Source organism: Crotalus tigris, unplaced genomic scaffold, assembly GCF_016545835.1.
Source record: "Crotalus tigris isolate CLP2741 ecotype Arizona unplaced genomic scaffold, ASM1654583v1 scf7180000018563.1161478300:1536566, whole genome shotgun sequence".
NCBI classification, from domain to species: Eukaryota; Metazoa; Chordata; class Lepidosauria; order Squamata; family Viperidae; genus Crotalus; species Crotalus tigris.
Window position 1 is genome coordinate 1,334,428 of NW_024097077.1, and position 13,799 is coordinate 1,348,226.

The 13,799-nt window shown below is 41.6% G+C and overlaps 1 protein-coding gene across 10 annotated transcripts in view; it reads right to left on the reverse strand.

The window, feature by feature from the left end:
* ATXN10 (ataxin 10) overlaps nt 1-13,799 on the reverse strand; it is a 97,781-nt gene that overhangs the window by 58,318 nt on the left and 25,664 nt on the right. Inside the window, exon 10 of one of the 10 annotated variants that reach the window (XM_039354600.1) lies at nt 6,979-7,042. The exons of 8 other annotated variants lie outside the window; for them this stretch is intronic. In XM_039354600.1, coding sequence (XP_039210534.1) covers nt 6,979-7,042 — 64 coding nt within the window. Of the gene's footprint in view, nt 1-6,978; nt 7,043-12,816; nt 12,911-13,799 lie in introns of all 10 variants that reach the window. One more of the 10 variants, XM_039354602.1, reaches the window with a different exon arrangement.

Genomic DNA, 13,799 nt, shown 5'->3' on the forward strand with positions numbered 1-13,799 from the left:
GCTCATCTCTGACACAGTCAAGAAAGGAAATTTCAGTTTGGAAAGAGTGATGTTAACAAGAATTCAAGGTTAACCAAATACTTGGAAAGAAAGATTCATAGTGATAATTCAGAACAATTAATTGTTTTACATCTCTTAGATTAAGGCAACTTTAGATACGAAGAGGTTTCTTTGAAGCTCTGTCAAATTTGTAAGTTTCCAGCTTTTAAAAGGAAAGTCAAGCCTATAATGCTAGTTTAAAACCAAAAAAATGATGCACATACAATCTTGCCACAGCAGCTGCCCATATTTTCAAGTGACATTTTTAATCGAAACCTATAATTTATATGTAACTGAAAATCCTTTGCGTTTAAAAATAGGGAAGAAAAATCACACTCTTGGACAATATAAAGCCAAACATTCCATGCCTATGATATTCAGTTTTAGAAGCTATTTTTATTTCCACCAGCCCCTCTTTAATGTTCTGGAGGACTGTGCCCAGATAGGTTCCGCTACTAAAAATTCTGCACATTGCTACATTTTTCAAAAAAGAAAAAAACACCCTTCAACTATTACTGCTTTACTATCTGAAATGCAGCACTTAAAAATATAATGGCGCAAGATGGCATTGAAATACCACCTAATACAGTACGACCTGGCTATCTCCAGAGCCAGCAAGATCCTATGTCTCCCTTCAGTTCACACTTCCGAGATACACGCAACTCCAGCGCTGCTGCTCTTTCTGTACTGCGACAGATTTCAAACACATTCTTCAAAATCCGTGGGAAAGCATCAGAACATGTTACCTGATAAATAGTTGCCTGCACAGACAGATGGGCTAGGACAAAATTGTTTCAAATGATTGTCATGATGTTAAATGAGGGTTTTATGCACTTCAATACTGCCATAAAAACATAAAAGTCCAAGATGATTTAATAAAAGGCAAAAGAATACAAGAATACAAATAACACAGATTATTTGGGGGAAATATCCTGCAGAATTGTGAAGGAAGAATGCAGATTACAACTGCTGTTTGGATTTTTTTTTTTTTTGCATTGTTTAATACTATATGCCCCCTGGTTGGTTGGATTTAATTAGCATTATTATCCCGAGGATGCTGTTTCAGAAAGGATGCGGTTACATCTATAAGTAGGTTCTCCCATCGACCTGTTTATACCCTGACGATGATGGCAGTTACAGGCCATCGAAAGCTTGGTTTTATTTATTAAAGCTTTATTGTTTATATTTCCTGGGGGTCGCTTTTTGTCTATATATATTCAGCATTCTATCCAAGGAAAAGCTGTTGGTGTAGCAGATCTCCAATAACCAGTGCAGAAGAGACACCACAGGTTTCCCTTGCGCAAATGTTGTCCCTTTTGGTCCCTTCTAGGGGGCGGTCAGCAGCCTGATCACTCCAAAGAGACAGCCCCGTTCGTTCCTCCTCTTTAAGCGTTACCGATATTTCACTGGCGGGGGTCAGTTTGCCAACTGATGTTAACACAACACAGAAAGTCAAAAGCCACTTCCTTTCATCCACCAGACATTAAACCGTCTGTCATCGGAAGGGTCTGCTACCAACTGACACAACAAAACCATGTGTGCAAAAACTGAAGGCAGTTATGGGAGATCCTCCTGGCTGAAATCCTGGATCCACTCATTCCGAAGCCGTTCCAGGGGTGGCGGGAAGGGGATCCTCTTCTCCCCCAGCTAATGCAGAGCAGATTTCCCCTCTCAGGAGGAGGAACCGGGAAGGAAGTTATTGGGTTGCAAGGAGAGGTTTTGTTACAACACAAATAAATTGGACAGAAATTAACTTTATCTATGTAAAAATGTCTATCTCCACTTTTTTAGTGCATCTGTGCCAGTTTAAGTTACCGATTCTTAAAAATTGCTACTGGGAGTAGGATAAAGGTCTTACGAGATAAAAAAAAAACTGGAGAAGAGGAAGAGTTACTACCTGATGCAACTAAGCAGCTCCCTCTGCTCTTTTAAACAAATTCTTATTGGTTGATTGGATTTATATAGCTGCCCAATTCCCCTGCGTGTGATTCTGGACTAGGTACAGGTAGTCCTCAGATTACAACCACAACTGAGCCCAAAACCTCTGTTGCCAAGTGAGAAATTCGTTAAGTGAGCTGTGCCCCATTTTACCACCTTTCTTGTGACAGTTGATAAGTGAATCACTGCAGTTCTTCAATTAGGAACATGGTCGTTAAGTGGATCTGGCTTCCCCGTTCACTTTACTCGTCAGAAGGTTGAAAAAGGGGATCGCGTGATGCCAGGACACTGTGACCGTCGTTAAGTGTGAGTCAGTTGTCAAGCATCCAAATGTAAATCACATGACCATGGTGATGCTGCAACGGTCGTGTGAAAAATGGTCATGAGTCAACTTTTTTCAGTGTAGTTGTAACTCTGAACAGTCACTAAATGAACAGTTGTTAAGTCGAGGACCACCTGTACACAACTGAAACAAAACAGTATCATTTATCCATTAATGAGTTCAATTAGCCTGCGGTGGCTAATCAGAGGGTGTAAGGCAAGGAAGTCATGGAAATCAGGAGGCCTCTCTCTCCCATTTTTACAGGGCAGCTGGCCAAAGACCAGCTAGTGACAGCTTTGCAACTGTCTCCCTCTCCACCTCCAACCAGGCTGGATATACGAGCAGTGAAGGAACCTCCACAAGAACACAACTGTGGTCCACAATTATTAAAAAAAAAAACCAACCACATGGATGCCCCACTAGCCTGAGCTCAACTTAATGGGCATTTGTATCCTTATCCCCCTTCCCCAACAGAAGTATTTGAAAGCCATCTTTGGCGTCGATTCTGGTTTCTCGGGATCAAGCAGGAACCACACCAAACTCATTGCCATCATTTCCTCTCCTCTGCCCACGAACTTGGGGACCTTCTGACCTGAAACAAGTCTACCCTGCAGTAAGGCTTCCAGAGGGACTTTCCTCACGAAAGGGTGACGTCCCCAACAATCCCTTGGTCAGAAGGGAAATCCACTTGGATCTATCCTGAAGAAGCCTCCTATGGCACAGATCCACAGACGAGGCTCCCCGCCCTCCATTTCAGGGGGTGAGCCATAGAGGAAGGGTGAACGGTGGGAGAGCTCATGGCCCTTTGTGCACGGGAGTGAACTGTTGATGTGATTTTTGCATGTGCATTTGGGGAAGATTCCTCCACGTCTTTGACTGTATCTTTGAAGCACCACCTGCTTTTTTGGGGGGGAGGGGAGAGTTATCTGAAAGTTTTCAAGTGTTTTAAACACATAAATAAAAATCTCCTCTCTTATTTTCTTATATTATGAACACTGGCTGAGATAATGATGACAAATTGATAGAAAACAACCATATCCATAGATCCAGATGACCGAGATTCAAGGTTTTGTAGAGACAAAAGAGGAAAGCCATGAACCTTCCTGTAAAACCATGTAAAACATCCCTAGGTTGGGTTGTGGTAGAAGAGGAATGGAAAATGTCCAATATGCAGTATATTTTTTAATGAATTACATTAAGTTTCCAAAAATCAGGCTGAGTGTCTCTTAAAGGTCGTTTACTCAAAAGCTTTACTCGAGAAAAATGACCCAACAGGGTCTTATGCAGACAAATCAAGGTTAACCCTGCCTGACTACCCTTGTTCAAAACCCTGCAGACTGGATCTGGAAGATCAGGGAGGCAAATTCTGTCCCTTTCTCTCACTCAGGAGAAGCCGAATCACTGAGCAGAGGGAAAAGTCCATAATTAACACATCATCAAACAATGGAGGAATGACCACCAACCGAGAGAGCTTTAAAAGAGGATTAGACAAATTCATTGAGGTTATTCATGGCTGCCTGCTAGCTATCGCTCCCTTCCTTCATATCCAAGACGCCACTCCCCCCAATTTTACTGTCAAGAGAATATAAAACAGTTGTTAAAAGATAAACCTCTAAATCCCCAGATCATGTTGGGGGCGATAAATGGCTCAAGGCTGCTGGGTAGGAAAGATCAGTGGAAGATAGGACCTTGTTGGCCAGTAAGGGAACAGAATATAGGCCAGGAAGGATGGCCTGGGCACCATGAAATCACCACACAAAGGACTTCATGATACCAAAGTGGTTTCTAACAGACAACCACGCATGAGGCTAAATGGACCTAACTCCAGATCTAGTATAGTTTACACTTCATTCTTTCATTTTCTGGATAAAAGTTGAATCCAGTAAAATTAAAATGAATTAACTTGTATTAGTATTTTATTTATTTTTTAACAAAAAATGCTTTCAAACCATCATCAAGGAGGCACCAGTTAGTTCTCATTTAATAAGAAGTCATGAAGCTTAGAGATACGTCATTCTGCATCTCCCTGGTATTCACTAAGGACCCCCCACCCCCAGTAATCTGACTCTTTGAGGGCATGTTAAAAGGGACCTTCAGCCCAAGAAGCTGTGAAATCAGGATCCAGGAGAGATTTTCCAAAGTTCTCAGGAATTAGATCACCTTAGGGTTAGGCCACCATGAACTGATAGAGCAAAATGGACATCGCCAACAAACTCGGAACGCTTGGCTATGGTTAGGAGGGCGCTGACTTTTCTAGGCTGCCCTATCTATGTTTCCTGATAAAATAAATGGGAAAATCCCATGGGAGGAAAATTCCACTTAGGGTTAGGTCACCATGAACTCATGGAGCAATATGGACATCGCCAACAAATTCGGAGTGCTTGGGTATGGTTAGGAGGGCACTGACTTTTCTAGGCTGCCCTATCTATGTTTCCTGGTAAAATACATGGGAAAATCCCATGGAAGGAAAATTCCACTTAGGGTTAGGGTTAGGTCACCATGAACTCATAGAGCAAAATGAACATCGCCAACAAATTCGGGGTGCTTGGGTATGGTTAGGAGGGCACTGACCTTTCTAGCCTGCCCCATCTATATTTCCTGGTAAAATACATGGGAAAATCCCATGGGAGGAAAATTCCACTTAGGGTTAGGGTTAGATCACCATGAACTCATAGAGCAAAATGGACATCGCCAACAAATTTGGAGTGCTTGGGTATGGTGAGGAGGGCACTGACCATTCTAGCCTGCCCTATCTATGTTTCCTGGTAAAATACATGGGAAAATCCCACAGGAGGAAAATTCCACTTAGGGTTAGGGTTAGGTCACCATGAACTCATACAGCAAAATGGACATCGGCAACAAACTCAGAATGCTTGACTATGGTTAGGAGGGCACTGACTTTTCTAGCCTGCCCTATCTATGTTTTCTGGTAAAATACATGGGAAAATCCCATTGGAGGAAAATTCCACTTAGGGTTAGGGTTAGGTCACCATGAACTCATAGAGCAAAATGGACATCGCCAACGAATTCAGGGTGCTTGGGTATGGTTAGGAGGGCACTGACCTTTCTAGCCTGCCCTATCTATGTTTCCGAGTAAAATACATGGGAAAATCCCATGGGAGGAAAATTCCACTTAGGGTTAGGGTTAGGTCACCATGAACTCATACAGCAAAATGGACATCGCCAACAAATTTGGGGTGCTTGGGTACGTTTAGGAGGGCACTGATTTTTCTAGCCTGCCCTATCTATGTTTTCTGGTAAAATACATGGGAAAATCCCATGGGAGGAAAATTCCACTTAGGGTTAGGTCACCATGAACTCATAGAGCAAAATGCACATCGCCAACAAACTCGGAATGCTTGACTATGGTTAGGAGGGCACTGACTTTTCTAGCATGCCCCATCTATGCTTCCTGGCAAAATACATGGGAAAATCCCATGGGAGGAAAATTCCACTTAGGGTTAGGGTTAGGTCACCATGAACTCATACAGCAAAATGCACATCGCCAACAAACTCGGAATGCTTGACTATGGTTAGGAGGGCATTGACCTTTCTAGGCTTCCCTATCTCTGTTTCCTAGTAAAATACATGGGAAAATCCCATTGGAGGATCCAACCCCACTCGGATCCAAAGGACCACATGCTCATTAGCTGTCAGGATTTATTTTTCTAAATCTCTTCTGGATACTTTGCACATTGATCATAAACACTTTAAAAATCATGCATGTTCCTGTGGAACTTTCCATTCAAGGCCTCTTACTCTGATCAACAAAAATCTTTCTTTTTTTTAAAGGAAAGAATACCAGATGTTTATATTAAATATATATTCCACTACTCAAATGTAATAAAGTATGCATATTAACCTATTTGTTTGGTTCAGATGACTGATCTGAAGTTAGCCGATGCAAAAAAATCTCAATGACCAAGTTTGGTTAGGTATGATTACTAATCCTAATTTAATGTGACAACAATGAATCTGGGATATTCAGAAAGTTAGAGGACAAGATATAATGAGCTACAATCAAACTCTTTTCTTTAAAAGCTGTCCAAAAAGATATAGTTTCTCTCTTTGATCGTTACCCATCAAAAGAGGCAAGGCTATCTTAGCATAAGAGCTTCACAACTAAGTCAAGTAGATTACAAGCAGGGAGAAAATTTATTTTTAACTTTTCTTCAAGATACTTGCAAGAGATTGTGTGAAATCTTATATCTTGTAATTTTCCAGCACCTTATTTTACTGTAAAGAAATTGTAACCCAGAATAAAAAGCAAAATGAAAAATTAATACTTTGTATTTAAAATGTACCGTTTCTTGTTGGTAAAAAAAATAAAGACGGGGGGAAATTCTGAAAGAAATAGTACAATCCATCACATTACAAAGCAGCTTCAATGCTGACAGCAAATGGAGTAGTCTTGAGTTACTGTCAATTATGAAAAGAAAAAGAATGAATATTTTATTTGTTCGTGTCCCACCTTTATTACTTTTACAAATAAGGCAATAGCATACATACCTTTCTCCTCTCATGCCTTTCCACTGATTTTTCTTGAGAATGGTATTTTACGACCCTTTTCAAGGCAACAGAACAATTCTGTATTATTCCCAAAGAACTGACATACAAATCTGAGCCCCGCCCAGGAATATATATTTAGTTTAAAATCATGATAGTAATAAAAAGGATACAAGGATTATTGTTATCAATGCTGCAGTTATCCAGGATCAATGGGATGCCATTTAACTCATACACCTAGGTGAAAAAAGGCATGTTTAATACCATTTTAATTGATGTACAATATTTATATGTTCCTATTCATTAAGACCATGGGCAATGAGCAGCAGCCAAAACTACGAAAGAAAAACATATTATAACGTAATGATGGATGCAATCATAAAATACGCAGTGGTGTCCAACAGCCACATTGTAGATCAAAGACCTGCAGGAATAAAGCCATCTTCGGGGCCTTCCTAAGAGCCCCGGTGGCCAGAATGCCATATTGCAGGCTGACTCTGTCCATTGCCAGCAGTTCGATCCTGACCTGCTCAAGGTGGACTCAGCCTTCCATCCTTCCGAGGTCAATAAAATGACGACCCAGATTGTTGGGGGGGGCAAGATGCTTACTCTATAAACCGCTTAGAGAGGGCACTATGAAGCAGTATATAAGTCTAAGTGCTATTGCTAAAGAAAAGAAGCCCAGGAGAGGACTGCTCCAGAATGGCTATTACCAAGATGGGGTGACCTCTTGCCCAACACCATCAACCACCCAATGGGGCAGCCTTCTCAACAGAACTTCTCTAGATGAACGATAGAATCATGGTGGAGTTTCTTAAGGCAAATGCTGATTCTCTAAAAAAAACAACCTGGTCTAGGTATTCAATCGCATAGGCAAGTTTCACGCCCTGAGCTGTACCATAATACCATTTGCTTGATTTGGGAGTAGCTTGAAAGACCTCAATCAATGCTTAAAAACTGAGGTTGTAATCTGTGATATCGATTGCCTTGGCTAAAATGAACAAATGTAGCACTTTGGAGGAAAGAGACCCAGTGTTTGGTATTAGCGGTGCCCTCTAATTACCTCTGCTCAATGAGCTGTCATTGGGGGTTTTGACAACTGATGATGACGAATGATGTATCAGTCTGTAACAGCGGGTGAGAGTATGGTGTGTATTATCTGGTTGGGCACTGAGAGGGGAGTTCCCTGGAGTTTGGGGTGTGGCATCAACTGAGACTTCACAGAGGGGAGGATCAGCATGGAATTGTCATCTAGAAGACTCTGTGGCTTCAGTGCACCTAAGGGCACTTTCCCCAACTAAATAGATACAAACCCTGTTTGTGAAGTAGGGCTATAAAGGATCAGATGGGATTATCACTTGTTTACCTGCCTTTTTTTCTTTTAGAGCTTCTGCACTATAGACAGAATCCTTGTGTGTCTAATCACAATTGGCTAAATAAAGTATTCTATTCTATTCTATTCTATTCTATTCTATTCTATTCTATTCTATGTTCTATGTTCTATATTCTATTCTACAGTATTCTGTAGTGTTCTGTTGTGTTGTGTTCTACTCTACTCTACTCTACTCTACTCTACTCTACTCTACTCCCTCTTCCTTCTCCCAGTCCATTCCATTCTACTCTTAGTACACAGCAGCTTCCCTGCCTGGGCTGGTGACTCTGTGGCTGATTTGGCAGTGGAATCCCCCAGGCCTATGGTTCTGCTTTCCCTGATCCAGAGTGAGGGACAGTCTGGATGTCCAAGTCCAGAATGGTCCTGGTCCAGGGGACTGAAGGCCTGCCTCACAGTGGGAGGGTCACACAGTAGATCTTGTGTGGGGGGGTCTGCCTTGGGACAGTGGTGATGGGATTTGGAGTTAGGAGCACTGTCACCAATAGTTCATTCCCTGTTAGAATTCTGGTAGATGAGATCCACACAATTTAAATTTGCCAAGATTGAGAAATTTACATTATGGATTCAGTAGACTATTTGGCTGAACACCCCCAGAGGAAATATATTAAATATATTTCAGTGCCTTTCTTGTTGCCTTTCAGATTAATATTCACTTCACAACATCACAGCACATTTTGCCCCCAAGGTACGGATATAGTCTTTCCACAGTTGCATTTCTTGAATAACTCAAATAACAATTTTACTACAACTTCTTTCAGAACTTACTTTTAACTATATTATTAAGTATAAAAATGGAAATACATTGCCCATTTTATATAACTGATTTTGTATTAATCATAAGATGTTAATTATTCTTTGTTGTGTAAATGATTAAGTTCCGGTCTAACAAGGTTCCTGGAACCAAAATGATCTTTGTTGGAACTAAAACCTAATTTGCAACTGAGTACAATTACATCACAATTCACGAGCTAAAGTAACTCTCCTCCTGCTCCAAAAAAGTGAAGAATAGTCATATATTTGTATTAAATGTTTGGGTATGTCCAGGCATGCTAGCGCTCAGCATAAAAACTCTTACTGTGACAAAGTAATTACTAATTCTGACAGTTTTCATTCCAGAAGGCACACGTGAAAAAAATCAGTCAATTTTTGGCAGCAAGTTCAGCAACAATGGAAAGAGAGTACTGCAAATAACAGATACACTTCACAACTGAAGTATTCTCCTGTACAAATAACATCAGCTTTAATTCAAAAAGGGAAGCCCCTGGCTACTTCCTGATCTTCACTGCCGAGTTATAGCTGAGTAACCCAGAGCTGAAAAAACAAAACAACTCTTATCTACTCCGTGTAATATTTTCTGGTTTCTATTATCATGGGTTTTTTTTTCCTATCAAGAAGCAGTTAACTGATTAAGCACTGGACTCACCCTTCCAGAGTCACCTCTACATAAATTCATTGGTAGTCTAATGCCAGGGACTAGTTATTGGCTTCAGAACTTTACTACCCCCCAAGTATTATGGGATGGAGAAGTTAGTGTCATTTATAGAGGTGGAAACACTTTGGAGGAGAGACTGGAATCGTCAAGAACAACGTTAAGCGGAGCAAGGAGCAAGTCGGTGGAGGTGAATAAGTGTGGATTCTTATATGCCCGCTGGTCACCCCTGCTGCACAGTCAGGGCGTCCAGCAGCAACCAAGTGATGTGAAGCCCACGGACCTTTCAGGAAAAAGCCACAAATGAAAAGCAGAGCTGAGCCTTCTTTCCCAGAACCAGGTGCTGTGGGGCGAGTATGCAGGGCGACTAGCTTATCAAGGGCAGGAAATCAGGAATCCAGGCCATCCACATGAAAACAGGGTTTATTGTGTGCTAATGCTCTCCACAAGAGTATGAACTACAGGTAGTCCTCACGTTACGACCACAATGGAGCCCAAAATTTATGTTGCTAAGTGAGAGATTTGTTAAGTGGGTTTTGCCCTATTTTACCCCATTTCTTGCCACAATTGTCAAGTGAATTGCTGCGGTTGTTAAGTTAGTGACATGGTTGTTAAGTGAATCCGGCTTCCCCATTGACTCTGCTGGTCAGGTCACAAAAGGGGATCACGTGACTCCCCCGGGTTCCTGCGACCCTCATAAATGTGAGTCCGTTGCCAAGCATCTATCTGAATTTTGATCACGTGACGATGGAGGCGCTGCAACGGTTGTAAGTGTGAAAAAAGGTCATAAATCAGTTTCTTCAGTGCTGTTGTAACTCCGAAGGGTGACTCAAAGGGCTACCCGTGCCAACAGCCAGGGCAAACAACTGGCAGGAGGTGAGAGTCAAGGGGACTCCGGAAGGGCTCAAATCTTGGATCTGAAGGGGGGGCTCAAGGCGGGCGAGGCCTTCGACCCCCCCCCCTCGGGCCCAGCCTGGTCACCTCCTACGTGGATCTTCTGCACAGCCATCTCTGTATGTTCATCAAGTGCACACACGTGCCCCCCCACCATCCTTGCAAAATTGCTAAATTATGTATTAGTAGAAAGGTCTGCTTCCTTTGCCTACGAAACAAGGTAAGCAGTAATTATCCCTCAACTTTGGCGGCATAATTTTTGACAGGACACTGAAGAAATAAGGAGAGTTAAAGGCTTTACAAAACTCCGCACACCTAAAAGTGCAAATCATTCCAGAATTTCCCCCTCACCAAAGCCTGCTGGCTTGTGTCGACCACCTCCTGAGATCTACCCGCCAGGTCCCACCTTCGGACTTCTCCCTAACCCTGGCTTCCATCCAAAGGAGAGAGGGCTACCACAACGTTCAGAACCGGAGCACCCGTGAGCACCGTCATGGGGCTGGCCAGGGCGCACAACTCCTAGCATTCAGACGCTCCCTCCACGGTGTGTGTGTGTGTGTGTGTGTGTGTGTGTGAGTGGTGTGTCCAGGGGAGAAGGCGATTCTGAGAAAAGGGAGAGGAGAGGAGGACGTGTCACGAACCTGCACCCTCTCCAGTTTCCCATGTCTACCTGAAAGATACTGAATTACGGTCTTATTTCTGGTATTTAGATTACTAAGAAATTCAGGATGCTGAGGAATATCCACTCAAATTTTTAAAAGTTACAGTAAGTATCTCAATAGAAACTTCTTTGGAATATTGCAGTGCAAGTCAGCTACTGATAAATTAGCACAAGCAGTCTTTGCCCACCACGTGAACAAGCCTGAACCCCCAAATAACCCCACCTACTTAGAGGAAGGGAGACAGCTGGAGTTAATTTTTAAAAGTTGGCTAAAGGTCTCTCTCAAAGCAAGGTGCAAATTTCCATCTGGTTTTTCTGGTAAATTGAGAGGAAGAAGGCTCGTGTATTCTCTGATGCAGATCTCGGTGCCAGGACTATAGGCACTTTGGCTTATACAAGATGGAACTGTGGTTTGTGGCAAAAAGTCTATTATCAGAAATCACCACATCCTGCAAATCTGCTGAAAATTTATGGATGGAGGCTCCTTTCCCCTGACGTCTGCTGGGATAGCAAAGGGGGTTCCGATGGGACCTGCACTGAGTCCTCCCAGAGGTCCCCAGGACCACAGATTCAAAGCACCCTATCATTACCCTATTGATCTCTAAAGACCACATCACCCACCTAAACTCTCCCCCTAAATAGAACATCATTTTGCATTAGTTTTGTAAGAAGGCTAAATCAAAGGAGACTCGTGGCAAAGCTTGATTTTTCTCCTATCTATATAATCGTTTTATTTTTTTGCAAAGATTTTAATGAGATAAGCAGCCTTCCGCTCCTGAATTCAAATTCCCAGGTACCTACCAGATGGGTTCCTCTGTGCAATATTCACATTCATTTTTTAATTCTACATTTCTCCATGCTTATTGTCAAATCAGTTCTGTAAAGTTGAATTGGTTGAGAATGACTCAAGTAACCAGTAAGTTTCCATCATAAATCTTGTGTCTAAGACCAGCTTCTATCTATGACATCGGCTGGGCTCAGGGCCCACCTAAACATGGCTGTAATTGCCTTGGTATCGTTAGGACTTTTGTCATCCAAATAGCAGATTTGGGAAATCCAAAACCAATATTAAAATCATGAGTGGAGAGAAGAATTGAAGAAGAATCAACACAGGATCATTGTCTTCTGGGAAAAAAATCATGTCTCTGAAGATGCTACTTGAATTTCAAGGGAAATGGCTACTGATAATGAATGTGACTTCACCAAAATCCAAATAGCTGTTTTGGACAGACAATTATATTGTCCAGACAACTTTAAAAAATTAACCTTTCATATACTTTGAAGACTGTTCAGTCTTCTGAGGAGAATTGGACTTCTGTCTTCAAAAAACATTAAAAATAATATGCTGTAACTATGTAAAGATGAGGAAAGTTAGAATAATCTCCAGAAGAGTATACATAACAGTAGATCAAATGGTCTGTACTGATGACTTATATCTAAGAAGAACTCCATGCTGAGATTGCAACTCCCAGGGTTCAGAGATGGGTACCACAACCTCCCAAGTCGTGGCAATTTCCCAGAATGACACACCCTGCATCCTATTGCAATTATAATTTCAGTTTCCATAAACAATCCACAGAAACCCATCTAACTCCTCAAAATATCTCTTACAACTGAACAGTAAACATACATACCGACACCCCCAATACTCCACCATGAAGAACTGATGGGCTACATCTTCCATAATTTTTCCAAGGAATATTGAGACAAGAAATCTTCCACTTGGGACTGATGGACAAATAGTTGGGGAAAAAAAAATGGAACGTTGTTTTTGTATAGCACTGCACCAAGATTATTGTGTGTACAAAGATGGAAAGATTTCACAGTACCGCCAATGCACGAATGGTTGGTGAAGGTGACAGAATGTGGTGTGAGATGGACAATTTGACTTGTTTGATCAGATAAAATACAAGATCTATGTTTGCTGGTGACTGGAGAGCTATTATAAATTTTTTGCATAAAGCAGAGAAAAATTAGCTTAGCTTATAACTTATGGCTTTTATAATTAGAATATAGAAAGAGAAGGGTCATAATGAAAATTCAGGGAAAGAGATAAATATATAATTGTATTTATAATTGCTGTAAAGAAGACTGGAAATCACTTCTTTGTATCTTTTGTCTTTTGTTTCTAATTTTCTTTTTCTTTCTTGAACTGTACTCCGTTTTTTATTTTCTTCCTTCTTCTTATGTTTTAGTTTACATTAATTTTTATTGTTGTTCTTAAAATGTCTAATAAAAATGAAAGTTTAAAAAATATTTTTTTCCAACAAAGAAAGAATTTATACGGAAATTAATCCAATCTATGAAAATTGTCGAAACTCCATTTTGCACTGGTGTCTAGCAATGACGGACTTACCAACACACACACACACACACACGGCAAGATTTTAAGGGGTTCTACAGTGGGTGTCAGGCTGCCATGATGATTCAGGGGAGGGAAACCCCTCCCTCAAGAGTGGAAGACCCGTGAGTGGCTGAAGTCCCTCTCATTTTGTGGGTGAGAAAGGACACTGGACACATCACGGGGGGGGGGCAGAGGGGGGGTACAGCAGAATAAGGGGGTTGCCAAGTGGCCCCTACTGGGGAAGATGAAGGGAGGGGAACCTGCAGAATCTTA